At 33.7% G+C, this 27,912-nt stretch overlaps 1 protein-coding gene and 1 long non-coding RNA gene across 3 annotated transcripts; both read right to left on the reverse strand.

Annotated features, from left to right (window-relative positions):
* Positions 1–294: 294 nt before the first annotated feature.
* On the reverse strand, positions 295–23,013 carry LOC123890595 (probable leucine-rich repeat receptor-like protein kinase At1g35710). Of its 2 annotated transcripts, none has more exons than XM_045940236.1 (3): positions 22,777–23,013; positions 1,145–3,136; positions 295–849 (listed from the first exon to the last, which is right to left on the reverse strand). In XM_045940236.1, exons 1-3 carry the CDS (start codon positions 23,000–23,002, stop codon positions 464–466), a joined length of 2,604 nt encoding a protein of 867 aa, XP_045796192.1. In that variant the 5' UTR covers positions 23,003–23,013; the 3' UTR covers positions 295–463. The 2 variants fall into 2 exon arrangements, with proteins under 2 accessions (XP_045796192.1, XP_045796191.1); XM_045940235.1 differs by having other exon boundaries at positions 1,145–3,131; positions 22,772–23,013.
* LOC123890601 lies at positions 18,119–19,121 on the reverse strand. The gene is made up of 3 exons (XR_006802878.1): positions 18,937–19,121; positions 18,737–18,834; positions 18,119–18,241 (listed from the first exon to the last, which is right to left on the reverse strand). It is a non-coding gene; the product is annotated as an uncharacterized LOC123890601 (long non-coding RNA).
* Positions 23,014–27,912: the final 4,899 nt, after the last annotated feature.

Consider the following 27,912-nt stretch of genomic DNA (forward strand, 5'->3'; position numbering starts at 1 on the left):
TGTGCGAAGCTTTGAAGTTGTGACTCGAAAACAGAATTTTAGGGGGGGCAAAATCCAAAAAATTATAAAACAGAGGGGGTAAAATTCCGATTTAATCAAAACAGGGGGCAAAACTACATTTAAGCCTATTATATATCTAATCCCCACAATCTTCCGTACACAATTAGACGAAGTATTTTTTGTAATATTTACATCTCTCTAATTTTTAAACAAACTTTGAGTTTTCTTTATGTGTTAATTTACCTATTCTCAGAATAAGGAGGTCTTGGTAAAATTCTACATTGGTCAGGACAATTCGTCCTTAACTGAAATTCATTAACTTAAGTTTAAAATACAAAATATTGGAACCAAATGTAGCTCAATTTTATTCGAACACCTAAAAATAACAACATATGCAAATAGACTTTTACAATGTCTTTATTGAATTCGAAGACACTCAACACATACATTCCAAGTTTTCCTTTCAATGGTTGAGAATATGAAATAATGCTTTGAATTCTTGACTCATAAGTTGCTGCATTGAAATTTCACTCAAAGGAATGGTTAATGGTGTAAGCTCAGTGGCAAAGCTCTGTGACACACGTTTCATCGTTGGTCGAGAGCTAGGATTGAAATTTAAGCATGCAAATGCTATTACAGCTACACGAATTATGTCAAGTAACACCATCGCATTATTTGGAAATGGGAGACGTTGGTCTAATACTTCACATAATTTCATGTTTTGCGTTGATGCTAATTGAAGTGAAGACAATAGTTCTTGAGGGTGCCTTCCCATTAAAGTTTCTAGTGCTACTACTCCAAAACTATATACATCACACTTTTCGCTCACAACCATAGTATATGCAAGCTCTGCATCACCAATTCACAATAAGCAAGTTAAAATATGCAAAGACAAATATTTGAAAATCACTATAAGCACATATATGTATTAAACTCTAAAAAGTATATATTTATGAACAATTTATTGTAGCCAGCTCCAGAATTGAAAAAACAAAGTAATAATTATTTAACCAAACAAACAGTATGTATAGGAACAAAGCCAACAACTGATATGGAAAAGAAAAGTTTAAGAATATGAATGTTGTGCATCCTACGTAGGAAAAGCTAAAAAGAAAGACAAAACTAAGAGCAGTAAATAAATTACCAGGAGCTATATATCCGATTGTTCCAGCAACTATTGTTCGATTGGATGAATCATGTTGAAGGAGTCGAGCTGTGCCAAAGTCAGACACACTAGGCTGCCACTCAGAGTTTAGCAAGATATTTCCACTAGATACATCTCTATGCACTATTGGAGTCGTGCAATCATGATGAAGATATGAAAGAGCAGATGAAACTCCTTTAACAATATTAAGCCTTTTTCTCCAATTGAATTTTGTGGCTTCAACATCATCATACAAGACAGAGAACAAGCTTCCTTTCTCCATGTATTGGTAGATCAAAAACATGATTCTTTTGTGCAAGCAGAATCCATAAAGCTTCACAATATGTCGGTGCCTTATTTCTGATAATATTTTCACTTCATTTCTAAAACTTTCATCAAAAGCCGGCACTTCTGCTTCATAACCGTGAAGTTTTTTTAAGGCTACAACTTTTCCACATGGTAATTGCGCCTTGTAAACACTTCCATATGCTCCCGTACCAATGCAATATCTCATGTCAAAGTCTTCAGTTGCTCTGATGATGTCATCATATGCTATTTTCCCATCATAATTCCATATACAAAACAAATCTCCATTCTTTGTTGATGTTGTTGTGCTTTTATGACGAAATTTAAAGCACATGAGAAATGAGAAGGCTAAGATTAGAATTATTAGGATAGGAAGAACAATGACAACATAGTAATTTACTCTATCACTTTTCTTTGCAGGCCGACATGGTTGGAAGTTTTTTAAAACGGGATATTGGAAGTAGGTTTGATTGTAATAAGACTTAGTGCATACATCCTTGTTTCCTATTACTGCAGAAGGCTGAACACATAATGGAATGGGACCCCTCAAATAATTGTAGGAAATGTCAACATCATTGACATCACAAATAGATCGGGGAATTGTTCCAGTGAGATTATTATTGTTTAAAAGAAGTTGTTGAAAATCTCCTAGCGTAGAAGGAATGTCACCACTAATGTTATTGTGACTGAGGTCAATAAAAGCTTTATAATATGTGAATGGAAACAAATTGGAATGAAGGGCACCAAGGAGAAAATTGTGGGAAATGTTAAGGGTTTTTAATTGAGAGAAATTTCTTAACGAAATTGGAAGGGAACCGGTGAGAAAATTATATGACATGTCAAGGTATTCTAATTGTGTGAGATTATTCAAAGAAATAGGAAAGGTCCCCCTAAAGGAGTTATTATTTAACAACAAGATTCGCAAATTATTTAACTGACCCAAGTTAGATGGGAGGGAACCTGTGAGAAAATTGGACGAGATATAAAGGGATTCTAATTGTGTGAGATTTGTAATGGAAATAGGCAAGTTTCCGTTGAGACTATTGAATGATAGATCTAATGTAGTCAGTTTTCTCAAGAATCCCAACTCAAGAGGAAGAGAACCTTCAATTTTGTTGTTGGAGATGTCTAGGTACTCTAATTTTTTGAGATTTCCTAGTGAAGAAGGTATCTCACCTTTGATTTGATTATGAGATAGATCTAGTGTTGTGAGATTTGTCAAGAATCCCAACTCATGAGGAATGGAACCTTGAAGACTGTTGTAAGAAATATCTAAGTGTTTTAATTGTGTAAGGTTTCCTAGTGAAAGAGGCATCTCACCTTTGATTTGATTTTGAGATAGATCTAGTGTTGTGAGATTTGTCAAGAATCCCAACTCATGAGGAATGGAACCTTGAAGACTGTTGTGAGAAATGTCTAAGTGTTTTAATTGTCTAAGACTACCTAGTGAAGGAGGTATCTCACCTACAAGGGAGTTATAGGACAGATCAAGATGAGTGAGCTTGGAGAGGTGACCAATTTCTTTTGGGATAGTCCCTCGTAGTCTAACATTCATGATAACAAGGCTTTCTAAATTGTGGAAAGTAGACAAGTTGAGTGTTCCAAAACTTATTCCCCACAAATCTGAATTAAATCCGTCTATGTTGATTTGTATGATGCTTCCAGCCTTGTTGCAAGATATCTGACCCCAATTACACCGATATCCATATGAAGTGTTCCACCATCCACTATTGTAAATAGCATTTGCTTCCATTTCAGGTTGAGATGTCAATGTAGAAGATTCAGTCCCAATAATCAATCCCCATATAAGAAGAAGAAAGACCATCCACATTTTTGGACCGTAGAAATTAAAAACTAAATATTTTATCAAGTTCATTTTCTTTTTGAGATCTAATAATTAAGGAATTGCATATAATGTTTTATAATGCATGAAAAACCTTTATAATGTTGTGTGTCTTGCATTGCTGTCCGTCACTCCCATTCTCATAAAACAATATAGTACGATTAAATGATTTAATGCTTTGACTCATTATTTGCATTGCTTTAACAACTTTAGCACGTCTTTCCCGTGAAAGCTATGCAAATGTGTAAAGTTTTTTATTTTATTTTTCTATAAAGGGAAAATGTTATTATTAAAATTGAGATTTACTGCATTCATGAGTCATAGTTTAATTGAAAATGTCGATATTGTTAGATTAAACATATTTACTCAAGTTTGAAGACCTCGCAATTATTAAAAAATTTAGTTAGATATGTCTAAATACTCTAATTGGCTAAGATTTTTTTATTAATAGAGGTACCTCCTTCAAAAGAATTTCTAGACAAATGAAGATAAGTTAGTCCAATTCTTTTGAAAGTAATAGAGAAAGTGCTTTAATTGGGTAAGGTTTCCTAGTGGAAAGTCTTTTCCCAATTGTTTATGTCAAGATATGAACGTGTCTTCTAAGTCGACTTTTTGACTTGGTCAATTTTAAAGTTTTGTGAGTACTTTTTCCCGTAAAAGAGAAACTTTATTTTTAAAATTTATTGTAGAATTAACGTATCTAAACTATATTAATTTTATAATAAATTTAAAAAGTAATGAAAATAGCAAACAAGAATAGAAGTATCACTAAAGAATAACAGAGGCATGCAACAGCGGAATAGTGAACACAATGAGAAACCAATAGAGAGAAATAAACTCTCATAAAAAGAATCACTTGGAAAAAATAAATTCCCTCAAAGCCAAGAAAAATAAATTCTCAAGTAACATGATGCTTCAACATTCGTTAGCACATTCCGTCACACCAATCAAACAATACTACTCCCCCTCAATATTAGAGTTGAGCAAAAATTAATAAATTAATTTTACTCCCCCTAAACACGTTACCACATGCATATCAGTACTCAACATCATACACAACTACCCAACTACAGACCTGAGGGAGCGAATTGGATCCTCTCAATCTCTTTTCTCTATATTTCTCTCCATCCTCTCTATCTCTCTCTTAATTTCACTCTCTCTCTTACTTTGTTTATCATTTTTTTAATGAGGAGAGAGATTGAAATTAAGAGAGAGATAGAGAGGATGGAGAGAGATGTAGAGAAAAGAGATGGAGAGGATCCAAGTCCCCTAAGGGAGTAGTCGTTCTCTTTAATGTGCGAGTTTTCTTCGTCAATGGGTAACTTTGTGCTTTTCTTTTGAAAACAAATATATTTTAGGTGCATATATACAAACTAATTTATAACTGAGCTCAAATTAAAAAGTTGACTTCTCTCAATAATTTTTATCTATATTCACTGTAGTATCTTAATTTTGTCCGGACTAATTAAATATTCTCAAAAATTGTATACACTTCTAAAATCAATTGTCTTCACATATGGTAAATAATTGTATACAAAACAGAGCAACATAGCATTTAAGCCAAGCCAAAAAGCAGAGCAACAAACTATTTTAACATTTGTGAACAACAACTTGTGCAACAAAAAAAAAAAAAATTAGACAATGTCATTATTGAATTCAAGTGTTGACAATATGAAACAATGATTTGAATTCTTGACTCATCAGTTATTGCACTGAAATTTCACTCAAAGAAATACTTAATGTTGTAAACTCAGTAACAAAACTTTGTGAGATATATTTAATTAATTATATACAATTTTCTAACATACATGAAAAACGTTTATAATGGTGTGTGACTAGGCACTCTCTTTTTTGACTTATTTGATTTACATCGAAAAGTTTAGTGTGAACATTCATGGGGGGTGAATGTTTTACTTAATTAGAGTTAACATTCTAAAGGGGACATCATGCATGAGACATATTTTTCCATCCATTTTCCATCAAATTTCCATGAAAGTTCCGAGTAATTTAAAAATGTCCCACTCCCACTATTGTTCACACGAAGTGGTAAACACCAAACTATGCTTCCATTTTTAAGTTTTCCTTGTTCGGCTTAAATGCAGCTTTAATTTGACCCTCAAGTTTCCTAATTGTTTGATTTTGCCACCCCTAGTTTCAAATGCTTGAATTTAACCCCTCACTTTTACCATGAAATGCAAATGGGGTAAAAGTGAGGGTTAAATTCAAGCATTCGAAATTAGGGGGCCAAAATCAAGTAATTGAAAAACTTGGGAGACCAAAACTATATTTAAGCTTTTTTGTTTTCACCACCAGTATTCGACCCACTAGACCGTTTAATCTAATTTGAGGTCAATTATTACTTTGAATCACACTTACTAGCCTATTCCAAAGAAATTTAGACTAATAAAACCACCAATTAGAATACATTAGTTTTGTGGGCTTTTGCCCTCTTCATCATAAAAAAAAATACATTAGTTTTTTTTTTGGAACACATCATATAATAGCGTTTCAATTGAAAAATTAAAGAGAAAAGCAAGAACATAATTCAGATTTCACCGTGTTTAGTTTTACAGTGAAAAATTAATTTTAAATGAGTTGATTATTTTCTAAAAATCAATTAAATATAGTTAAAATGATCTATGTTGAAATAACTATATCATTATATTAATATAAAAAAAAATGAAATGAACAATAAGTTCAAAACTAAAGTGAAGAACTTGTTACAATATGAACATAACTCATCGGTAAATAATGATTTTTCTACCTTGTTTTATTTTCCTGAGAGCAATTTTTTGTTTCAAATTATGCTATAATTGATGATAAGAATATCAATTAAATCTAATAAGTGGCTCAATGTTTTTTCAGAATCTCCAAAATATAATAAAAATATTTGGTAACTTTTCTAAATTTCCAATATGAATCTTATTACACAATACAACAAAACACAACCTGTCAAAACCACAAGTCACTCAAAACACAACTAAACAATACCTAAAAACCAAAGCCAATTTGCACTAAGGAACCGTTGCACCGAAGAACCAGACATTTGACAGTAGCACAACTGCACTGCAGGCAAGAAACAGACCAAAGTTTTCCTTTCAATGATTGAGAATATGAAATAATTCTTTGAATTCTTGACTCATAAGTTGCTGCATTGAAATTTCACTCAAAGGAAAGGTTAATGGTGTAAGCTTGTTGACAAAACTCTGTGACACACATTTCATTGTTGGTCGAGAGCTAGGATTGAAATTTAAACATGCAAATGCTATTACAGCTACACGAATTATGTCAAGTAACACCATCGCATTATTTGGAAATGGAAGACGTTGGTCTAATACTTCACATAATTTCATACTTTGAGTTGATGCTAACTGAAGTGACGACAATAGTTCCTGAGGGTGTCTTCCCAGTAAAGTTTCTAGTGCTACTACTCCAAAACTATATACATCACACTTTTCGCTCACAACCATAGTATATGCAAGCTCTGCATCACCAATTCACAATAAGCAAGTTAAAATATGCAAAGACAAATATTTGAAAATCAGTATATGCACATATATGTATTAAACTCTAAAAAGTATATATTTAGGAACAATTTATTGTAGCCAGCTCCAGAATTGAAAAAACAAAGTAGTAATTATTTAACCAAACAAACAGTAACTTAAAAGGAAACTAACAAATAGGAATTTTTTTCTTTCTAAAAAGTGTATGTATAGGAACAAAGCCAACAACTGATATGGAAAAGAAAAGTTTAATTTTTTTATTGTAGAAATCAAAACTAATGAACATAAATCACTCTTCTCTTGGTTAAGAATATGAATGTTGTGCATCCTACGTAGGAAAAGCTAAAAAGAAAGACAAACCTAAGAACAGTAAATAAATTACCAGGAGCTATATATCCGATTGTTCCAGCAACTATTGTTCGATTGGATGAATCATGTTGAAGGAGTCGAGCTGTGCCAAAGTCAGACACACTAGGCTGCCACTCGGAGTTTAGCAAGATATTTCCACTAGATACATCTCGATGCACTATTGGAGTCGTGCAATCATGATGAAGATATGAAAGAGCAGATGCAACTCCTTTAACAATGTTAACCCTTTTTCTCCAATTGAATTCCACGGCCTCTACATCATCATACAAGACATAGAACAAGCTTCCTTTCTCCATGTATTGGTAGATCAAAAACAGATTCTTTTGTGCAAGCAGAATCCATAAAGCTTCACAATATGTCGGTGCCTTATTTCTGATAATATTTTCACTTCATTTCTAAAACTTTCATCAAAAGCCGGCACTTCTGCTTCATAACCGTGAAGTTTTTTTAAGGCCACAACTTTTCCGCATGGTAATTGCGCCTTATAAACACTTCCATATGCTCCTGTACCAATGCAATATCTCATGTCAAAGTCTTCTGTTACTCTGATGATGTCATCATGTGCTATTTTACCATCATAATTCCATATACAAAACACATCTCCATTCTTTGTTGTCGTTGTGTTTCCATTGTTTTTCTTGATAGAATTATTACAAAGTTTAAAGCACACGAGACTTGAGAAGGCTAGGATTAGAACAATAAGTATTGGAAGAAAAATGGTAACATGGTGATTTACTTTATTACTTTTCTTGGGAGGTACTACTACTGGGCAAGGTTGAAAGAAGATTTGATCGTATGAAGAGTTGGTACATAGATCTTTGTTCCCTATTACTGTAACATGATCAATACAATATGGAACGAGTCCCCTCAAATAATTGTAGGAAATGTCAACATAAGAGACATCACAAATAGATTGGGGAATTGTTCCAGTGAGATTATTATTGTTTAAAAGAAGTTGTCGAAAATCTCCTAGCGTAGAAGGAATTTCACCACTAATGTTATTGTGACTGAGGTCAATTGAAGCTTTATAATATGTGAAGAATATTTGATCACAGTCATTTGCTAATTTTAATTTCAATTTTAGTTTTTTTAATTAGTTTTTAGTAGTAATTCATGGTCAAAGATAAGAATATTTGAAGAAATTGACATATAAAAGAATTTGAAGACTAAAAACTAAAAGAAGAAAAGACCTGAAAAAATTATCTGTTTTGAGACATAACTTTGCCCAGCACTCTCTGTTTATTTCGCGTCGCGGCAAAACTTTCACAGGGGCACGATTTTATGTTCCCACATGCACGTGATATCTGCACATGCCACCTAGGGACACGCGTGACAACATCAATTTTAGTACTCCTGAACCACGTGTCATGCAGCTATAGGGAGGATTTAAATATTCTCTTGCTTCTTTTACGGATTGGGCTTTTGTCCCTTTTGGAAGGTATAAATAAGAGCCTTCCTTTTAACCTAAAATATTGACGGAGGATTATTACACAGACTTTTGGAAAAAGAGGAATACGGCTGGAACCGAGCGAGAAAGCAATTCTTCATAGGAGTATTATTTCAAGGTGCTCTCACATGTCCTATTATTTAATTGTTATGTCAATTATTATTATGAGTAACTAATCTCATCAGATTAGAAATTTTAGATGATTCTCTGTAGAACTATTTGAACCATGTAACTACGTGTTCTTATTTATGCAATCAAAACTAATAGTTATTCAGTTAATTTCGTGTTTAATGCTTTTCTTTATTTGGCCAACATCGAATTGATTTCAAGAAATAATTCACTACTGACCCTAGGTTTTATTACTAGAACTAAATTAATTGTTTGCCAATCGTAATTGCTTTAGGAATAAAAAATTAGTTGGTATGATTGAGAATTTAACGTTCAATAACGCTTTTGATAATATTAGTTTCGCCTAAGGAATTAGGGTACTTTATTAGATAAAAGGGATCATGAGCCAAGGAATTGGACTTAATCTATTTTGTTAAATTATCGTAACTATTAGAGTTTGGTTGTTGAGAATTAGAACCTAGAGTACCAAATAGGGATACAGAGAGGATTCGAACAATCCTTAGTCGCTTCGCTCCATTAAAAAGTCTTCGTCAAGTTATTGCAATTTTTATTTTAATTATTTTATAAACCAAATATATGTCAAGCATACCCCCTTATATTTACGACCTAAATACAATTCAATTGTTTTGTCGAGATTGAACAATCCCTGCGGATACGAACTTTATAAATATTATTACTTAACGATAAGTTAGTACACTTGCTAATTTTGTCATCAGTCGTTTGAAATATTTTTTGGGTATTGAAGTTGCCAAATCAAAAAAGGGTCTTTTTTTTATCACAACGGCAATATACTCTTGATATTATATCTGATTGTGGTCTTACCGCTACCAAACCTGCAGACTTTCCCATGGAACAAAATCTAAAATTATCTCCATCTGAAGGTACTATTTTAAATGATCCTGCGCCTTATCGTCGCCTTGTGGGTCATCTTATTTATCTCACAGTAACACGTCCAGATATTGCCTACTCTGTCAACATTTTGAGTCAATTCATGCATGCTCCTCGTCAACCACACATGGTTGCTGCTACTCGTCTCATTCGCTACCTCAAATCCACCCCGGGTCAAGGTCTTTTCTTTGCTTCCGATTCTAATCTTTCTCTGCAAGGCTATTGTGATTCAGATTGGGCTAGCTGTCCAACCACTCGACGCTCCACTACCGGTTATTGCATTTTTTTGGGTCCTAGCATAATCTCTTGGAAGACAAAGAAGCAGAGTGTGGTCTCTCGTTCATCTGCTGAAGCAGAATATAGAGCAATGGCCAATGCAACTTGCGAGATTACTTGGCTCTCCTATCTTTTGAAAGATATTGGTCTTCCCCCACCTACGTCAATACCGTTGTTTTGTGACAATCAATCTGCTCTCCACATTGCATCAAATCCGGTATATCATGAACGGACTAAACACATAGAAATTGACTGTCATGTTGTTCGTGAAAAGATTTCACCCGGCCTTATTACTACTGTAAAAGTCAGCTCTGCCAACCAAATTGCTGATTTGCTCACTAAGCCCTTGGGAAAAGATCAATTTATGCTTCTAAAGAGCAAGATGGGCTTAACCAACTTACACACCCCATCTTGAGGGGGAGTGTTGTGAATTCGTCGTAAAAATCACACCAATAAAATAACTTGATGTGTGGAGCAATAGAACGGCAACCAATGATTAAGCGGAATAAGCAATAATAATAATAATAGATAAACAAGATAAAGGAGAAGAAAGAACACAATATTTGTTTACCCAGTTCGGTCCAATAATGACCTAGTCTGGGGGAGAGAGCAGCCCCTCCGTTCCACTATATCAAACGAGTAACTTTACAAAGAGTTCCAATTGAGTTACAAGAATTAATCCTAATTCTACCCAAATCCCGAATCTCTTCCCGTGGCCAAGAGACTCAATTTGATAAGTGTTTCCCAAGGTGTACCACAAAGATAGTTCACCCACCCTAGAGTTGTACCAAGAGAAAACTCTTTTTCCTCTCTAAAACCCTAGCCCTTGTGTGGTGGCAAACCCTAATCCTTGCCTCTACATCTCTACTCTCTTTCCCTCTCTCGATTTTTCTATGAATAAAGCACTCCCTATTTATAGAAAAATAATATGCCAAAAAATTAGTAACAAATCTGTTTTAAAATAAAACAAATCCAAGTCAAAGTATCTTCCAAGAAAATATATTTTTTTCCCAAAAAATCTTCAAAACATCAAAGATGCAAAAAGATTCAACAAAGATTTTTCTGACTTCTTGTAACTGAGATTTCAAGGCATATCCAACAATTCTCCACCTTGCCTTTAAATCGATGGTGATCTCATCAACCACCGTGCTGCTCTCTCCATCTTGAATCTTCTATTCAAGATCACTGGATTGTACCTCCCTCTTCATCCTCGGAATGCCTTCCGCTCTCATGAAGATCTTGCATCCCACTACCATAGGATTTCAGGTAGCCCCACAAGATTCACCGCACCCTCTTCAGACTCCGAACTGGTCAAGTCCGTACCTCCCTGAAGAAACGCTTGCTCCCAACTATCATCGGAATTTTAGATAGCTCAACAAGCTCCACCATCCCTCTTCAGCCCCCGGATTGTGCCTTTTCCGTCCTCCTGAAGAATCGCTTGCCTCCGACTATCCATGGGATTTTGCGATAGCCCTACAAGCCTTCACCACTCTTCGACCCCGGAATGTCTTCCGTACTTTCGAAGTTTTGCTTGGCTCCAAACCAACCTTGGAATTTTAGGTGGTTCCACAAGCTGCAACATCAAACTCTCCTTGTATCCAACTACCTCCAGCAGTCTCACAAGTTACCAAGTCTGATCACCTGTTGCTTTCAATTGCCTCCCTGAAGATCCTCTCAAGGTCTTGCACTTCTTCAGCCACAATTGAAACATAACCCACAAGGTCTCCATGGTCATCCTCTTTGGTTCAACAATACCACTCTCCTTCCTATCTCCGATTAGATAGCCAAAGAGCTAATGTTGACTGTCTACCACTATTGGAAGACTCCACCTCAAACTGAGTTTCCACCAAAGTATACCCACCATGATCTCCACCTTGTAACACGCAAGACCTCTTCAACTCCTCTGAAACATACTTCAAGCTATTGTTAGTCTCCAACAATTCCAGTTCAGTTCAACACCTAGTAAACCTTGTTCACTAGTCCAACTAAACTCATGTCACTAACAGGTCCACCCGAAGTCCCACAACTCAACCACATTATGAGAATCACCGCTAGTTATAGATGCATGACCAACTATCTTTGCATCTAAGTTCTGAAACATACCTCACATCGTGTAAAGAAACTCACGATTGTCAAACTTCGTAAGACAAACTGAACCCATACCTTGAAACTTCAAGCTTTCCGTTTTCAAGATGAACAACTCCACCTTCAACTAGCTCTAGAGTCTCAAAGTATTCATTCTTTGAACACATGTGAAAAGAGCATCCGACGTCCATGACTCAACACTCCACCGAATCTCAACTTCCACTAGCATCTCCGCATAATAAAGTTGTTGTTTCAGAAGTAACCCGAGTATTATTACCACCGCCTCTCCAGGCCGACCGTCTTCACCATCTCCATTAACTTTTTATCTTCGAGGCACTGGGTAACAACACTCCATGTTTTACCCATCATCCCGAACATTAAAATTGCTTCCATCTTCACTTTCCACAATTCCAAATTGCTTTTGGAAAGTCCCTCGATATCCGACTTAGAACCCATGGTGCTCACTTCAAATTGTTCCGATTGCCCCAGGGTAGGCGCCAATTGTTGTGAATTCGTCGTAAAAATCACACCAATAAAAGAACTTGATGTGTGGAGCAATAGAACGGCAACCAATGATTAAGCGGAATAAGCAATAATAATAATAATAGATAAACAAGATAAAGGAGAAGAAAGAACACAATATTTGTTTACCCAGTTCGGTCCAATAATGACCTAGTCTGGGGGAGAGAGCAGCCCCTCCGTTCCACTATATCAAACGAGTAACTTTACAAAGAGTTCCAATTGAGTTACAAGAATTAATCCTAATTCTACCCAAATCCCGAATCTCTTCCCGTGGCCAAGAGACTCAATTTGATAAGTGTTTCCCAAGGTGTACCACAAAGATAGTTCACCCACCCTAGAGTTGTACCAAGAGAAAACTCTTTTTCCTCTCTAAAACCCTAGCCCTTGTGTGGTGGCAAACCCTAATCCTTGCCTCTACATCTCTACTCTCTTTCCCTCTCTCGATTTTTCTATGAATAAAGCACTCCCTATTTATAGAAAAATAATATGCCAAAAAATTAGTAACAAATCTCTTTTAAAATAAAACAAATCCAAGTCAAAGTATCTTCCAAGAAAATATATTTTTTTCCCAAAAAATCTTCAAAACATCAAAGATGCAAAAAGATTCAACAAAGATTTTTCTGACTTCTTGTAACTGAGATTTCAAGGCATATCCAACAGGGAGTGTTAACCGTCAATTAGCTATTGACTTGGTATTTGGATTAATAGCATATAATTTGTTTTAATTGGATAAGATTGTTTGTTTGTTGTACATATCCTTTGCAAGCTGTATTTTTATTAGTCATTAGTAGCTCTTAATTCCTTCTCCTTTTGTATCTCTATTTAGTTGAATCTTTGTAACTTAATTTGTATCAAATCAATATATACAATACAATTGCTTTTCTTATAGAATCTAATTTTTTTTTTTACTTATAATAGTGGCCATGAAAAGTATATACCAAAGAAAGTACTCCCTTGGTTAACTTTCATTATCATAAATACAAAGTTGAAAAAATAATTTAGGAGAGTATAGTTGGAAAAAAAATTCATGTGTCGTGGAAAAGTTGGTGTATAAGTTGCATAAAACTCTTTACGGTTGAAACAAGCACCTACAACATGGAATAAGAGAATTGATCAATTTCTAGTTCCGCTAGGATTGAAGAAATGCACAGTTGAGTATATGCGGTGAGCTCTAGAAGCCAACTATAAATTTAGCCAAGAACCCTGTCTCACATGAAAGATCCAAGCACATTGAGATTAAGTTTCACTTTATTAGAGAACAAGTCATGAATAAGAAGATTGAAGCTGAACATTGTCATACACTTGATCAACTAGCTCTATGAAGGCTTATAAAAAAAAATAGCTCCATGAAGATTTACATATTTGTTATCCTAAGAAGAAAGTTAGGGATTGTATCATTCGAGGTCTATGGATTAGGAAGGTGTACTAGTTGTTAATTAATCCATAAAACTAGTTAGTTAGAAAGTCGTTAAAAATGTTTGTTAGTTAGTTAAGTTTTCAATTACTTCAGTAGCAAGTTATAACCTATAATTAATGAAATCCTACTCATAATTCTCAACATATTATATTGTAATAATCTCTCTCTACTTTCTTAGCCATTTTATTATTCATAACAATTACTTGAAAAATAAGAAACTTTGTGTTGCAGTGACATGATCAGGTGGTTAATGAGCTCCACAAAACAATAAATTGTTCAGAGGACCCGAGTTGATTTTTAAGTGAAACGATTATTAGTTTTACTTTACATATCTTTTGACTGAACTCTAAACTACTAAACTTTCATGTGACAACCGAAGAGTTGTCACTCAACGGAAAAAAAACGCTCATTTTAATCTTTGATTTAGACCTTTAAAGATATTGGGTCTGCTCGAGTGGTAATAGATGGTTGCTTTGCTCTTCTCCACTCACATAAACAAAAATACATTACTAAAAGATATATTTCGATAAAATAATTTACACTATTAAAAAATATTTTTCGGTAAAATTTATACTACTGAAAGATATATTTATGGTAAACTTATATATCCTCTTGAAGCATAGTTTGATTATTTTTAATATTATGATTTGGTAACAAGAGTCACACGTGAGGGCAGGTAGACAGAAATCTTTATTGTTATTGGATCTTGCTTTTCTCTCTACTCAATAATGAATATAATAGATTTTTGATCCAATTATGACTACAACTGTGGAGGGAGCAACTTCAATTTACACTAATCAATGCCTCAATTTGCATCTACAGCTTTTCCACGTTCATTTTCTTTTACAATTATCGATCATCTCATTTATTTCCCTTTACAGTTCAACAGCACGGTTTTTCTTTCTAGTTTATCATATTTTATTTTTCTTGTTTTTAACAATTTATCTTTTAATATTTCTATGTTTCTTTTGTTGTTTTTGTTGACAAACTCTGTTTTAAAAATAAATCATGTAGACTAGAGTAAGATTAAGAGGAGAAGTGATAAGCCGGTGAGGCGTCCGACGGTAAGCAAAAACTGAGAGAAGAAAAAATGCTTAAAGTGTTTTTATCGGCAAACAATTTGTTTATGTTCACTTTACAAAATGACGCCGTTTTCATTTTCTTTTTCTTTTTTAAATTTAGGTTGTGCTAGTGTGGCTGGCTGTATCCACACCTAGCCTCACACAGATCTACTCATGGCATATTTGAATAGGGGAACTAAATCTACAAAATAGCAAAAATAGGAAGACAAAAACCGAACTCAAACCTAATTCTATGACCATAAATTCTATAAATTTAGAAATCAAACTCAAACTACTTTTTTAGATTAAATTCAATGAGTATTAGCAATATACTCTCTAATACACTAAGGAACATACTATAGGAAAATAGTTTTGAAACTAGTGTAGTCTACGTTTTCAAAATATAAAAATGCTCTTTTTAATATTTTACCATTTTAATTAGTGTCCAAGGAGCACCGGTTAACATGACCGATATCTTATATATGCTTTAAATGACGTGATATATAATTTTATGATTGGAAAAGACATATATCGATGAAACAATAAGAAAATACCCGTGAAACTTCATTTAAAACATGTCAATAATCATATTATAAACCAAATATTTGATTGAGATACTAAAACTATCAAATTTTAAAATAAATGGATCAATTCTATCAAATGATAAAATAAGATGACTAAAAATGCAATTAAAGTTTAAAAAATAAATTGCCCTAAAATCTATATAGTTTTTTTCCCTTCTATTTACTGTCCTAAGTGTTAAGAAGTCTCATATCGAATGTGAGTTTTATAAGCTGATTTACCTCTTACTTATAAACTCTTTGTCCATGCCAACTCACATCTGATGTGAGGCTTCTTAACCCTAAGAATTATCGAGAGGCAAAGAAATGATGTTATTGTTAATTAATTTGGTTGCGGCGCTGATCTTAATGCTGACACTACTGCTTGTTGACCTCAAAAGTTAAAATACTAATCCATGTATAAAATACAAGTCTTTGGTCTCTATTCACTTCAATTTCATATAAAATACTAATCCTTATTAATTTAACCAAATACTACTATAATATATAATTCAGTGCGAAGAAAACAGGGAAAGATACATATAAAAATACTATGTCATGAAATTATATGCAACTAATAATTCATGCACGCTTGGAAAAAGGAGTACTTAGTTTAGTGGCATTTTATGCTTGGATGGTATGTTTGTCTGCCTCTTGCTATATGCATAAATTCATAGACACAATTTAAGCCAATAAGATATATTAATTCAAATGAATATGGTTTGGAAGTTTGTTAACTATTGGTGGAAATGTGTGGGACACACATTATCTATGTGACATCTAATGGTTCATGCTCTCTAGCTAATCTGATTTTTGGGATGGAAAATCGTGCAACTTGTGTTTGTCTTCAGCTTGTCAACAGGGGCCTGAAATTGCGGCCACTTCTTATGCATTTGATGATCTTCTATATAATTCAGTTGTTAATAAGTTGAAATCACTTTTATTTGGTTAAGAATAAGTTTTTAGTTTTTTTGGTTAAGAATAAGTTAATATTTTTATTTGGTTGTAACTCTATGTAAATTTGTAGTTCAATAGGTAGATTAGTAAAGTCAAATCAAACTTAGTAAAGTTGATATTTTTTCTGGTGTTTTTTTTCCAACAAAAATCACGGCGCCGTTGTCAAAACTGACAACAAAGAATATCACTATGTTGTTATTGTGTTCTTTTATTTTCTCTATCACGGAAGTTGAGGTGTAAAGGTATTCTTGGGGGTTTTGCATTTGCCGATCGTAGTTTTAGGTGTGTTTGTTGTTTTGGTGTGGTTTTTGTTTGGCTATTGTATTCTCTCGGTTTTATCTGTTAGGACTCTGGATGTGCGTGTCCTACTACCCTTTCGAGTTTGTATTGTGAATTTTTTCTTGCCTTTCTTATTTTTAGTATGATATTATATTTGTCATTAAAAAAACTTAGAGTTGTTACATCTATCTTTCATATCCAAAACAATTTATATTTAGTTATTTACTACATCCCATTAATAACTAAAATAAATAAATCACAACAAACCACAGTGTTGCTGCTCAGCCTCAATAGGTATCTAAACCTCTTGTTGCTCAAACTAATATTGTTTTTAAACTTCTAAATATCTTGCTTGCAATTGATAGGATTCATTCCCGAGCCCTTCGAGTTGCATTAGCTCTTTTTCGTATAGAAGTATGAAGGAAAAATATATTTGAAGTTTCGTTTTCAAAACATCTGATATTAATATATTCAATGTTTTGAAATTCAAAAAACCTGGTTTGAATATTCAAACCAGAATTTCATATATAAAAATTCAGTTTGAATATTCAAATAAAAAGTTTTGAAATTCGAAACTTTCGATAATTTGAAGAGAAAAAAAGTTCTTACTTTTGGGATATTTTGGTCATAAAAAAGTCTTACCTTAAAAAATTCTTATTAAAGTATGTGTTATTTCGATTTTTTTTTTATTTTCTTAATTTGTTAAATAATGGTGTTTTGGGTAGTACATGTGTTTGGGAGGGTAGGAGTATAAATGGAGGTATGGGGTAAATTTTTTGCTACAGGCCAAAAAAAGGTTTTGGCCATTTATTATCGTATACCAAGCCTTGACTACGTATTGCAGGCTGAAGCTCTTAGAAGAAATTTTTACATCTCACCCACTCACACTTTCTCGCCTACTCTTCTAGCGTGCAAAAAAATTAGAAAATACGTTTCGAAGTGTTTTTTTAGTGTAAAATTTACACTATAAAAAATTCGGAAAACGTTTTCCGAATTGCTAGGGGGTAGGGAAGAAAGTGAGTGGGTGAGATGATATGGAAAAACTCTTAGCCTATTTGATTTACTTTTCGCGCTCTCGAATCTCACACGCACCTTCTGATATTCTAAAATACACCTCCCGTAAAATAATTTTGATTGAAACACACTTCACAAGTTAAAGTGCGAACACTTCCCTTATAAATATTTTCTTGGGGGTGGGTGAGGATTTCTGTGGGGTGCGAAAAGTAAAACTTTTATTATATAGAGGGAGGGATTTACTAGAATACACCCATTTGCTTCCTCTAAGAAACACTTTCATAAATATTGATGAGTGTATTATTTTACAAAGGGTACTGTAGAAAAATATCATTATTTTGTTTGTGTGAGATAATATACAATATAAATAGCCCATAAAAAAAATATACAAGATAAATAGTTGTTTGTGACAATTACTTTTCTTGTGTAATTCTTCTTCTCCTGTCAAAGAACTTTGAAAGGTCAATGAAATATACCTCAAAGTGTGAAATAAATCATAAAAATAAAAAATTCACTATGAATTGCAAAGAAAATTATAAAAATAGAATTAATAGAAGGTTTTTTTTTACACTATCTATGGATAATTTGAGAGCATGATATTTATCTAACAATCAATAAAAATAATTCAAATAATTAGTTAGATTTGCATGTTCTGTATCCACACAACTATAAAAAAGCAGTGGTTTGGTGTAAACCAGGTATCCTCTGCGTGTAATGGTAGAGATTAATCTCTCGAGCTTTGTGGGATCCAAATGGATGACAAACTCTCTCTCTAAGAGTTTTAACACTATTGCATGCCTAAGCCAGAGATCAAACCCAGAACCTTGGTTAAGCTAGAAGTAGTGGTTTGTTTTTAATGATTGCTAGATCAAAATCTCAAATTATAAAAAAAAAATAGTATAAACCTAATCTTAATAGAATTATTTTTCAACTTACCTATTAAGTGCAATAACACCAACTCATCAAGCAAATCGACTTTTCAGGTAAAGTGCAATTATTACGTGCACAATCGATGTCAATAAGACAATTATAACCTGAGATATAAATCAAATAAACAATATATATATAATTAAAAGGGGATGAAAGATGAGTATAAGGTAATGAAGAAAATTTGATAAAAGTTGTGAAAAACTTACTGTAAGTGTCCGTTAAAACAAGAACTAATAAAAGAAAGAGGAACACAACATAAAAAAAATTGAGAATTTTGGCCATATTTTTCTTTATGTCCTTTGATTCAAACAAAAACTCTTTTCATTAGTTTACATAATAAAATACTCCATATATACTTTGTTTGCTTCAATTTAATACAGCTTAGTACTTAAGAAATACTTGTATAAAGCAAATTATTACTAAACGTCTCTTTAAGTATATTAATGTATCTAGTTTGTCCCTTTAGACCGTTCAACTGATTATTTAATCTTTGTGACAATCTCACATAAAAATATTGTTTATCATTTATGTTTTTTAATTTTTTAATGATATATTTTGTTATTTTATTTCTCTTTTAACCTTTCATGATAGTTAGAATTAATAAAATCCCAAAAGAATAATAGTTTTGTTGAAAATTAGTAAGTTAGTTGAAAGAATAATTCACCACTAAGGTGATGACATAATAGTTGTGTTGCAAATTAGAAAGTTTCATATGCTCTATATTAATAAAATTATACAATATCAAATGTGGATATTTCAATTATTTTATGATTCATGTTGAAGTTATTTAACAGAATAACTCATGGAACTCTTGAAAAGAAAAAAAAAAAAAAGAATACCTCATGGAATGTGGTATTTAATTTTGTTGTCTATAAAAAAATTCGATGTTCCTCAATTTATTTATACATTTTGTATCTCAATTTCTCTTCCAACAATCTTCCGTACACAATTAGAGGAAGTATTTTTTGTAATATTTACATCTCTCTAATTTTTAAACAAACTTTGAGTTTTCTTTGTGTTAATTTACCTATTCTCAGAATAAGGAGGTCTTGGTTAATTCTACATTGGTCAGGATAATTCGTCCTTAACTGAAATTCATTATAAACTTTGACATTTAGATTCAAGTAATTGCATGCACAATCTTTTAATTTGCATTTGTAATTCAATTAAAATACAAAATATTGGAACCAAATGTAGCTCAATTTTATTCAAACACCTAAAAATAACAACATATGTAAATAGACTTTTACAATGTCTTTATTGAATTCTAAGACACTCAACTCAACACATACATTCCAAGTTTTCCTTTCAATGGTTGAGAATATGAAATAATGCTTTGAATTCTTGACTCATTAGTTGCTGCATTGAAATTTCACTCAAAGGAATGGTTAATGGTGTAAGCTCAGTGGCAAAGCTCTGTGACACACGTTTCATCGTTGGTCGAGAGCTAGGATTGAAATTTAAGCATGCAAATGCTATTACAGCTACACGAATTATGTCAAGTAACACCATCGCATTATTTGGAAATGGGAGACGTTGGTCTAATACTTCACATAATTTCATGTTTTGAGTTGATGCTAATTGAAGTGACGACAATAGTTCCTGAGGGTGTCTTCCCATTAAAGTTTCTAGTGCTACTACTCCAAAACTATATACATCACACTTTTCGCTCACAACCATAGTATATGCAAGCTCTGCATCACCAATTCACAATAAGCAAGTTAAAATATGCAAAGACAAATATTTGAAAATCACTATATGCATGCACATATGTATTAATCTCTAAAAAGTATATATTTAGGAACGATTTATTGTAGCCAGCTCCATAATTGAAGAAACAAAGTAGTAATTATTTAACCAAACAAACAGTAACTTAAAAGGAAACTAATAAATAGGAACAAAGCCAACAACTGATATGGAAAAGAAAAGTTTAAGAATATGAATGTTGTGCATCCTATGTAGGAAAAGCTAAAAAGAAAGACAAAACTAAGAGCAGTAAATAAATTACCAGGAGCTATATATCCGATTGTTCCAGCAACTATTGTTCGATTGGATGAATCATGTTGAAGGAGTCGAGCTGTGCCAAAGTCAGACACACTAGGCTGCCACTCAGAGTTTAGCAAGATATTTCCACTAGATACATCTCGATGCACTATTGGAGTCGTGCAATCATGATGAAGATATGAAAGAGCAGATGCAACTCCTTTAACAATGTTAACCCTTTTTCTCCAATTGAATTCCACGGCCTCTACATCATCATACAAGACAGAGAACAAGCTTCCTTTCTCCATGTATTGGTAGATCAAAAACATGATTCTTTTGTGCAAGCAGAATCCATAAAGCTTCACAATATGTCGGTGCCTTATTTCTGATAATATTTTCACTTCATTTCTAAAACTTTCATCAAAAGCCGGCACTTCTGCTTCATAACCGTGAAGTTTTTTTAAGGCTACAACTTTTCCACATGGTAATTGCGCCTTATAAACACTTCCATATGCTCCTGTACCAATGCAATATCTCATGTCAAAGTCTTCTGTTGCTCTGATGATGTCATCATGTGCTATTTTACCATCATAATTCCATATACAGAACACATCTCCATTCTTTGTTGTCGTTGTGTTTCCATTGTTTTTCTTGATAGAATTATTACAAAGTTTAAAGCACACGAGACTTGAGAAGGCTAGGATTAGAACAATAAGGATTGGAAGAAAAATGGTAACATGGTGATTTACTTTATTACTTTTCTTGGGAGGTACTACTACTGGGCAAGGTTGAAAGAAGATTTGATCGTATGAAGAGTTGGTACATAGATCTTTGTTCCCTATTACTGTAACATGATCAATACAATATGGAATGGGTCCCCTCAAATAATTGTTGGAAATGTCAACATAAGAGACATTACAAATAGATTGGGGAATTGTTCCACTGAGATTATTATTGTTTAAAAGAAGTTGTTGAAAATCTCCTAGCGTAGAAGGAATTTCACCACTAATGTTATTGTGACTGAGGTCAATTGAAGCTTTATAATATGTGAATGGAAACAAATTGGAATGAAGGTTACCTAGGAGTAAATTGTGGGAAATGTTAAGGGTTTCTAATTGAGAGAAATTTCTTAACGAAATTGGAAGGGAACCAGTGAGAAAATTATATGAGATGTCAAAGTATATTAATTGTGTGAGATTATTCAAAGAAATAGGAAAGGTCCCACTAAAGGAGTTATTATTTAACAACAAGATTCGCAAATTACTTAACTGACCCAAGTTATATGGGAGGGAACCTGTGAGATAATTGTGAGAGATACCAAGGTATTCTAATTGTGTGAGATTATTGAATGAAATAGGAAAGGTCCCACTGAAGGAGTTGTTATTTAACCGAAATAATTGCAAGTTACTTAATTGACCCAAGTTAGATGGGAGGGAACCTGTGAGAAAATTGTACGAGATAACAAGAGATTCTAATTGTGTGAGATTTATAATGGAAACAGGCAAGTTTCCGTTGAGTCTATTGAATGATAGATCTAATGTAGTCAGTTTTCTCACGAACCCCAACTCAAGAGGAATAGAACCTTCAATTTTGTTGTTGGACATGTCTAGGGACTTTAATTTTTTGAGATTTCCTAGTGAAGGAGGTATCTCGCCTAAAAGAAAATTCGTATACAAAATAAGATGAGTGAGTTTGGTTAGATTTCCTAGTGAAAGAGGCATCTCACCTTTGATTTGATTTTGAGATAGATTTAGTGTTGTGAGATTTGTCAAGAATCCCAACTCATGAGGAATGGAACCTTGAAGACTATTGAAGACTACCTAGTGAAGGAGGTATCTCACCTACAAGGAAATTAAAGGAAAGATCAAGATGAGTGAGCTTGGAGAGGTGATCAATTTCTTTTGGGATAGTCCCTTGTAGTCTAACATTCTTGATAACAAGGGTTTCTAAATTGTGGAAAGTAGACAAGTTGAATGTTCCAAAACTTATTCCCCACAAATCTGAATTAAATCCGTCTATGTTGATTTGTATGATGCTTCCAGCCTTGTTGCAAGATATCTCACCCCAATTACACCGATTGGAGATGTTGTAGTATCCATCAGAAGTGTTCCACCATCCATTAGAAGTGTTCCACCATCCACTATTGTAAATAGCATTTGCTTCCATTTCAGGTTGAGATGTCAATGTAGAAGATTCAGTCCCAATAATCAATCCCCATATAAGAAGAAGAAAGACCATCCACATTTTTGGACCGTAGAAATTAAAAACTAAATATTTTATCAAGTTCATTTTCTTTTTGAGATCTAATAATTAAGGAATTGCATATAATGTTTTATAATGCATGAAAAACCTTTATAATGTTGTGTGTCTTGCATTGCTGTCCGTCACTCCCATTCTCATAAAACAATATAGTACGATTAAATGATTTAATGCTTTGACTCATTATTTGCATTGCTTTAACAACTTTAGCACGTCTTTCCCGTGAAAGCTATGCAAATGTGTAAAGTTTTTTATTTTATTTTTCTATAAAGGGAAAATGTTATTATTAAAATTGAGATTTACCGCATTCATGAGTCATAGTTTAATTGAAAATGTCGATATTGTTAGATTAAACATATTTACTCAAGTTTGAAGACCTCGCAATTATTAAAAAATTTAGTTAGATATGTCTAAATACTCTAATTGGCTAAGATTTTTTTATTAATAGAGGTACCTCCTTCAAAAGAATTTCTAGACAAATGAAGATAAGTTAGTCCAATTCTTTTGAAAGTAATAGAGAAAGTGCTTTAATTGGGTAAGGTTTCCTAGTGGAAAGTCTTTTCCCAATTGTTTATGTCAAGATATGAACGTGTCTTCTAAGTCGACTTTTTGACTTGGTCAATTTTAAAGTTTTGTGAGTACTTTTTCCCGTAAAAGAGAAACTTCATTTTTAAAATTTATTGTAGAATTAACTTATCTAAATTATATTAATTTTACAATAAATTTAAAAAGTAATTGAAATTCTGCTACACAGTAGACAAGTGTTGTCCACGATGTGCCGACACTTGTCGCAACACTTGTCTTAGTAGTAAGAACAATAAAACAGAGCATTAAAAACATATACTGAAAAGCATAAACGACACACATAATTGTTAACCCAGTTCAGCCTAACAGCCTAATCTGGGGGATACCAATCCAGGAGGAAATTCACTATCAGCAGTATTAATTCGGAGCTAAACTCCCCCGTTTACAACTCCTCACTTAATCCCTACCCAATGCAACTTCTACCTAGGAACTCCTAGATATGAGACCCCGTCTCACTCCCCTCAACCTTACAACCAGTAAGGATTTCAATAACAACAGAATGGAGACACTCTCCTTGAAAAAGATGAAGTCGACACACTTCAATAACATCACCACCTAGCCAACGACTAAGTTCACAATTTGGAGTTGCTTAAAAGCTTCCTCCAAGACAATACTCAACTCATTACCTACAGGTTTCTGAGTGAGGACACGGTGACCATCTCACAACTCGAGTGGTTCACTTTACACCAACTCTCCTAGAGAGTGGCTTAAAGACACGAAACCCTTAAAAGACTACATCTTTGATATTCTATTTTAGCTTCAAGTTTCGGTGCATAATAAGGGTTAGCAACACCCTTTAAATAGCAGAGCCTCGTGGGCTTTTCATAATGCTTCAGCTCCAATAAATCTTCTAGATGCAAAATATATATTTTTACCAAATCTTTATTTGCATCAAATATTCCTCCCATAAATATATTTGTTGTAAATATATTTTAAAATTAAATCTTATAATCTTCTTGAAGCACAAAGATTTATTTGAAATAAATCTTTTATATTTTCTGCAGCAATCTTCACAAGATATATTTTTGAAAATAATAGTTCTATTTTTGAAACACAAAAATATATTTTCCAAAAATATAATTCCTTTGGAAAATAGAACTAGGGTTCAGCTGCCTTCTGAAACACATTGATCACGTGCGCCTTGTTGTATAAGAAACCACGAAATAATTCTTCAATCAAATCTTCAAAAGATTGAGTAGAAAATAATAACATCTAGCTGGCGCGCGCAGAACAGAGTCAGGTGTTGTTCCAAAGTGTAACAACATTTGTCACAACACTTGGGGTCAGCACATTTGTCTCAACACTTGGGGTCAGCACATTTGTCTCAACACTTGGCTAAAATATGTTTTCGCAAAATGTAGCCAATATACAAAAACCCAACAATCTCCCCCTTTGGCAAATTTTGGCTAAAACAATATTAGACCAGTATATGGAGAGATACAGTATTACCTTTCCTTTGATTCAACATGATCACACAACTAGGAAAGAAAGTAACACATAGTAAGACTACTTCCAAGAGAGGTAAGTAGCATCAGAGGCATGCAATAGCAGGAATAAACACATATAGCCTCACAGAGCAGATAGAGAGAAATAAACTCTCATAGTGGATTCAAAGATAGGAGAAATAAACTCCTATAATCAGAGTACATCCATTCAACAAAAGATCACCAGGGAAAAATAAATTCCCACAAACATAGAACTAGGAAAAATAAATTCCCAGCCACCAGAGAATAAAGCCAAGATGTCTCAGCATCTGGCATCACACTTGTCACTTATTCATACTACCACTCCCCCTGAATTTATGCATGACAGAGCACAAGCATACAATGTAATCAACCATAGGAACTACAACATCCTTGTAATAGCAGAAGCATTCAATCAGAGTGATTAACGCTTAATAGTTGTTGTAGACACACATGTGTGCATTCATAAATAAGCATGTACAAGTTACCCATATTTCTATGAATGTAACTAACTAAGTCACCCATATTGCTATGAATGTGACCTAAATCACCCATATTTCTATGACTGTGATCCTAAGCATAAAAGTCATCCATATTTCTATGATTATGACTAAGCACGATGAATCATCCATATTTCTATGACTATGATTATGATCATGCCCTATGCTACAAATTTAAATGCTTTTTGGAATTCTTGCAACACATCACACAGAGCTGAATGTAACATTTACTCCACTCAGACATAGGCCTAGAAGATTAACACATCGCAGAAAGAACCGCAACATACACACCAGATGTCACAGATCACTACTCCCCCTTTTTAGCCACAAATTCTGACAAATAAAGTCAGTGTGCATTAAACAAAAGAATAGAGGCAAAGAGGTACCATAGCAGTATCAGAAGTGCAAGTTACATAACAGAGAGAACTAAACTCTCATAAAAGAACCACATAGGGAGAAATAAACTCCCACATACTGAGAAAAATAAATTCTCACACATCAGATCAGGATGTCTAGACATCAGACATGACATCACACATCAGGAACATAACACTCCCACAACCATTAAACACACTATCAGAGCATAAGCTAGCAGAACACATTATCAAGCTAGCTACACACTACTACTCCTCCTGAATAGCATTTCTCCCCCTCAACACATGCATATATATATATATAACTCACACTCCCCCTCAATACGAGCATAGAAGCATAAGAACATCAATACGAGCATAGAAGCATAAGAACAGAAAACAGTCACCAGATGTGAGAACATCTGTCCACACATTTGTCCACACACACACTACTCCTCCTTTTTAGTCATAATTTTGACAAACATCATACATATCAGAACACAGAGTAGCAAAAACAGAAATATCCAGAGTGCAGATATTCCAGACCATAGGCACATACAGGTGCTAGAAATCCATGGCCTAGCCCACAAAAGATACGGAGAACAAAAGTAGTGGAAAGAGAACATGCGCGCTTTCATCCACAATACCATGACCAAACTCCAACAGTATAGCATGAAGATCATAAGTAACAAGGCATAAACCTATACTATCTTCATCACATCAACCACATAGTGCACAGAGCTACTACAACCAAATATAACCCCATGGGATACATAGTTCATCAGATATATATCAGAAGTGGAGGAACCATATCATATCTACCACATCAAACTCCATAGTTAACACTCATAAAATAGACATTTTCCCCTTGTTTCCACAACATGACAAGAGCATGAGAAAAACATTGTTCTTGGAACCAACATGTACCAACCGGCAGAGAAAACAATGTTAGGAACATGTGGTCCCACAAAAGAAATCTATAGTCAGAAGTCAAAGACACTCCTTTTTTTTTTGGCTTTGGAGTGCTTCTGATCTTTCAATCTCAAAGAGTTGTCTCATAATACTCTTAGAGATTACACCCATAAAGGTTATTGGTAGCTTCACCATAAACGTTGTAGCTTGCTTCATAGTTAAAAACATACTCACAAAAAATCCAGCTTCTCATAACATTATCTCCTTCAAAACACAAATTTCTATTTCTAGACATTTTCTTCAAAATGAATGAAACATTCTCTAAGAGGACAGAAGAGATGTCAACTCTCTTCCTGTCAAGTGACAATGATGCCCAGAACATCATCCTCAATATTTGGCTCATAGTCAACCACATTCTAGCATTTTGGTGACAGATGTTGTACACAATGTTGGAACACTTGAGATAACACGATGTTGAGACAGATGTTACAACATCTCGTACCAGAACAGACAAGTTATTCAACATAGATGAGTATTATTCAGTGTCAATCTCAAGAGACATATACCAAAAGCATCTTCAACAATAGATATATTGTCATCACATAAGAACATCAAACTGGAGGTTTCAGAAACAGGTCTGAAACAATCACTTACCATAGTAGTAATCACCTTTGATCATCACATATCTGAGCATTATCGCATCTGATCATAACACATTTGAACACATATAATACTTCTCAGCAGAATGCACATCCAAACAATCGTACCATGCTAGTTCTCTTTTAGTCACACTTTGAGCAACAACTTTGGTCAAGTGGAAGATCATCAAGGTTAGTTTCTTCTACCACATTCAAAACCTTAATACTCCAAACCACCATTAGTTGATCTTCAACCTTATTAGATTGAGGACTCTCAGAACCATATCAGCATAAGTTTGGGGGATTGCAGAACAGGTTTCAACAACACTAACTGGTTGGTCCAGGATGTTTCAACATCCGATATGACATTAGACTTATGTTAGGTTCCTTTGGGGGACTCAACCACAACTTTAGTGAGGGATGACAAAGTGTCAGAACCAACAACCTTGGAAGATGACACATGCACGATTTCAACAATAGTGTCATCAA

Source organism: Trifolium pratense, linkage group LG6 (genome assembly GCF_020283565.1).
Source record: "Trifolium pratense cultivar HEN17-A07 linkage group LG6, ARS_RC_1.1, whole genome shotgun sequence".
Taxonomy (NCBI): Eukaryota; Viridiplantae; Streptophyta; class Magnoliopsida; order Fabales; family Fabaceae; genus Trifolium; species Trifolium pratense.

Coding starts and splice junctions, on each gene's coding strand:
- LOC123890595 (XM_045940236.1), bottom strand. CDS start 23,002: ATGAACTTGATAAAATATTTAGTTTTTAATTTCTACGGTCCAAAAATG. Junction 3,137..22,776: donor CTCCAATCGGTGTAATTGGG/GTGAGATATCTT, acceptor GGTGTAATTGGG/GTCAGATATCTTGCAACAAG. Junction 850..1,144: donor AATCGGATATATAGCTCCTG/GTAATTTATTTA, acceptor TTGGTGATGCAG/AGCTTGCATATACTATGGTT.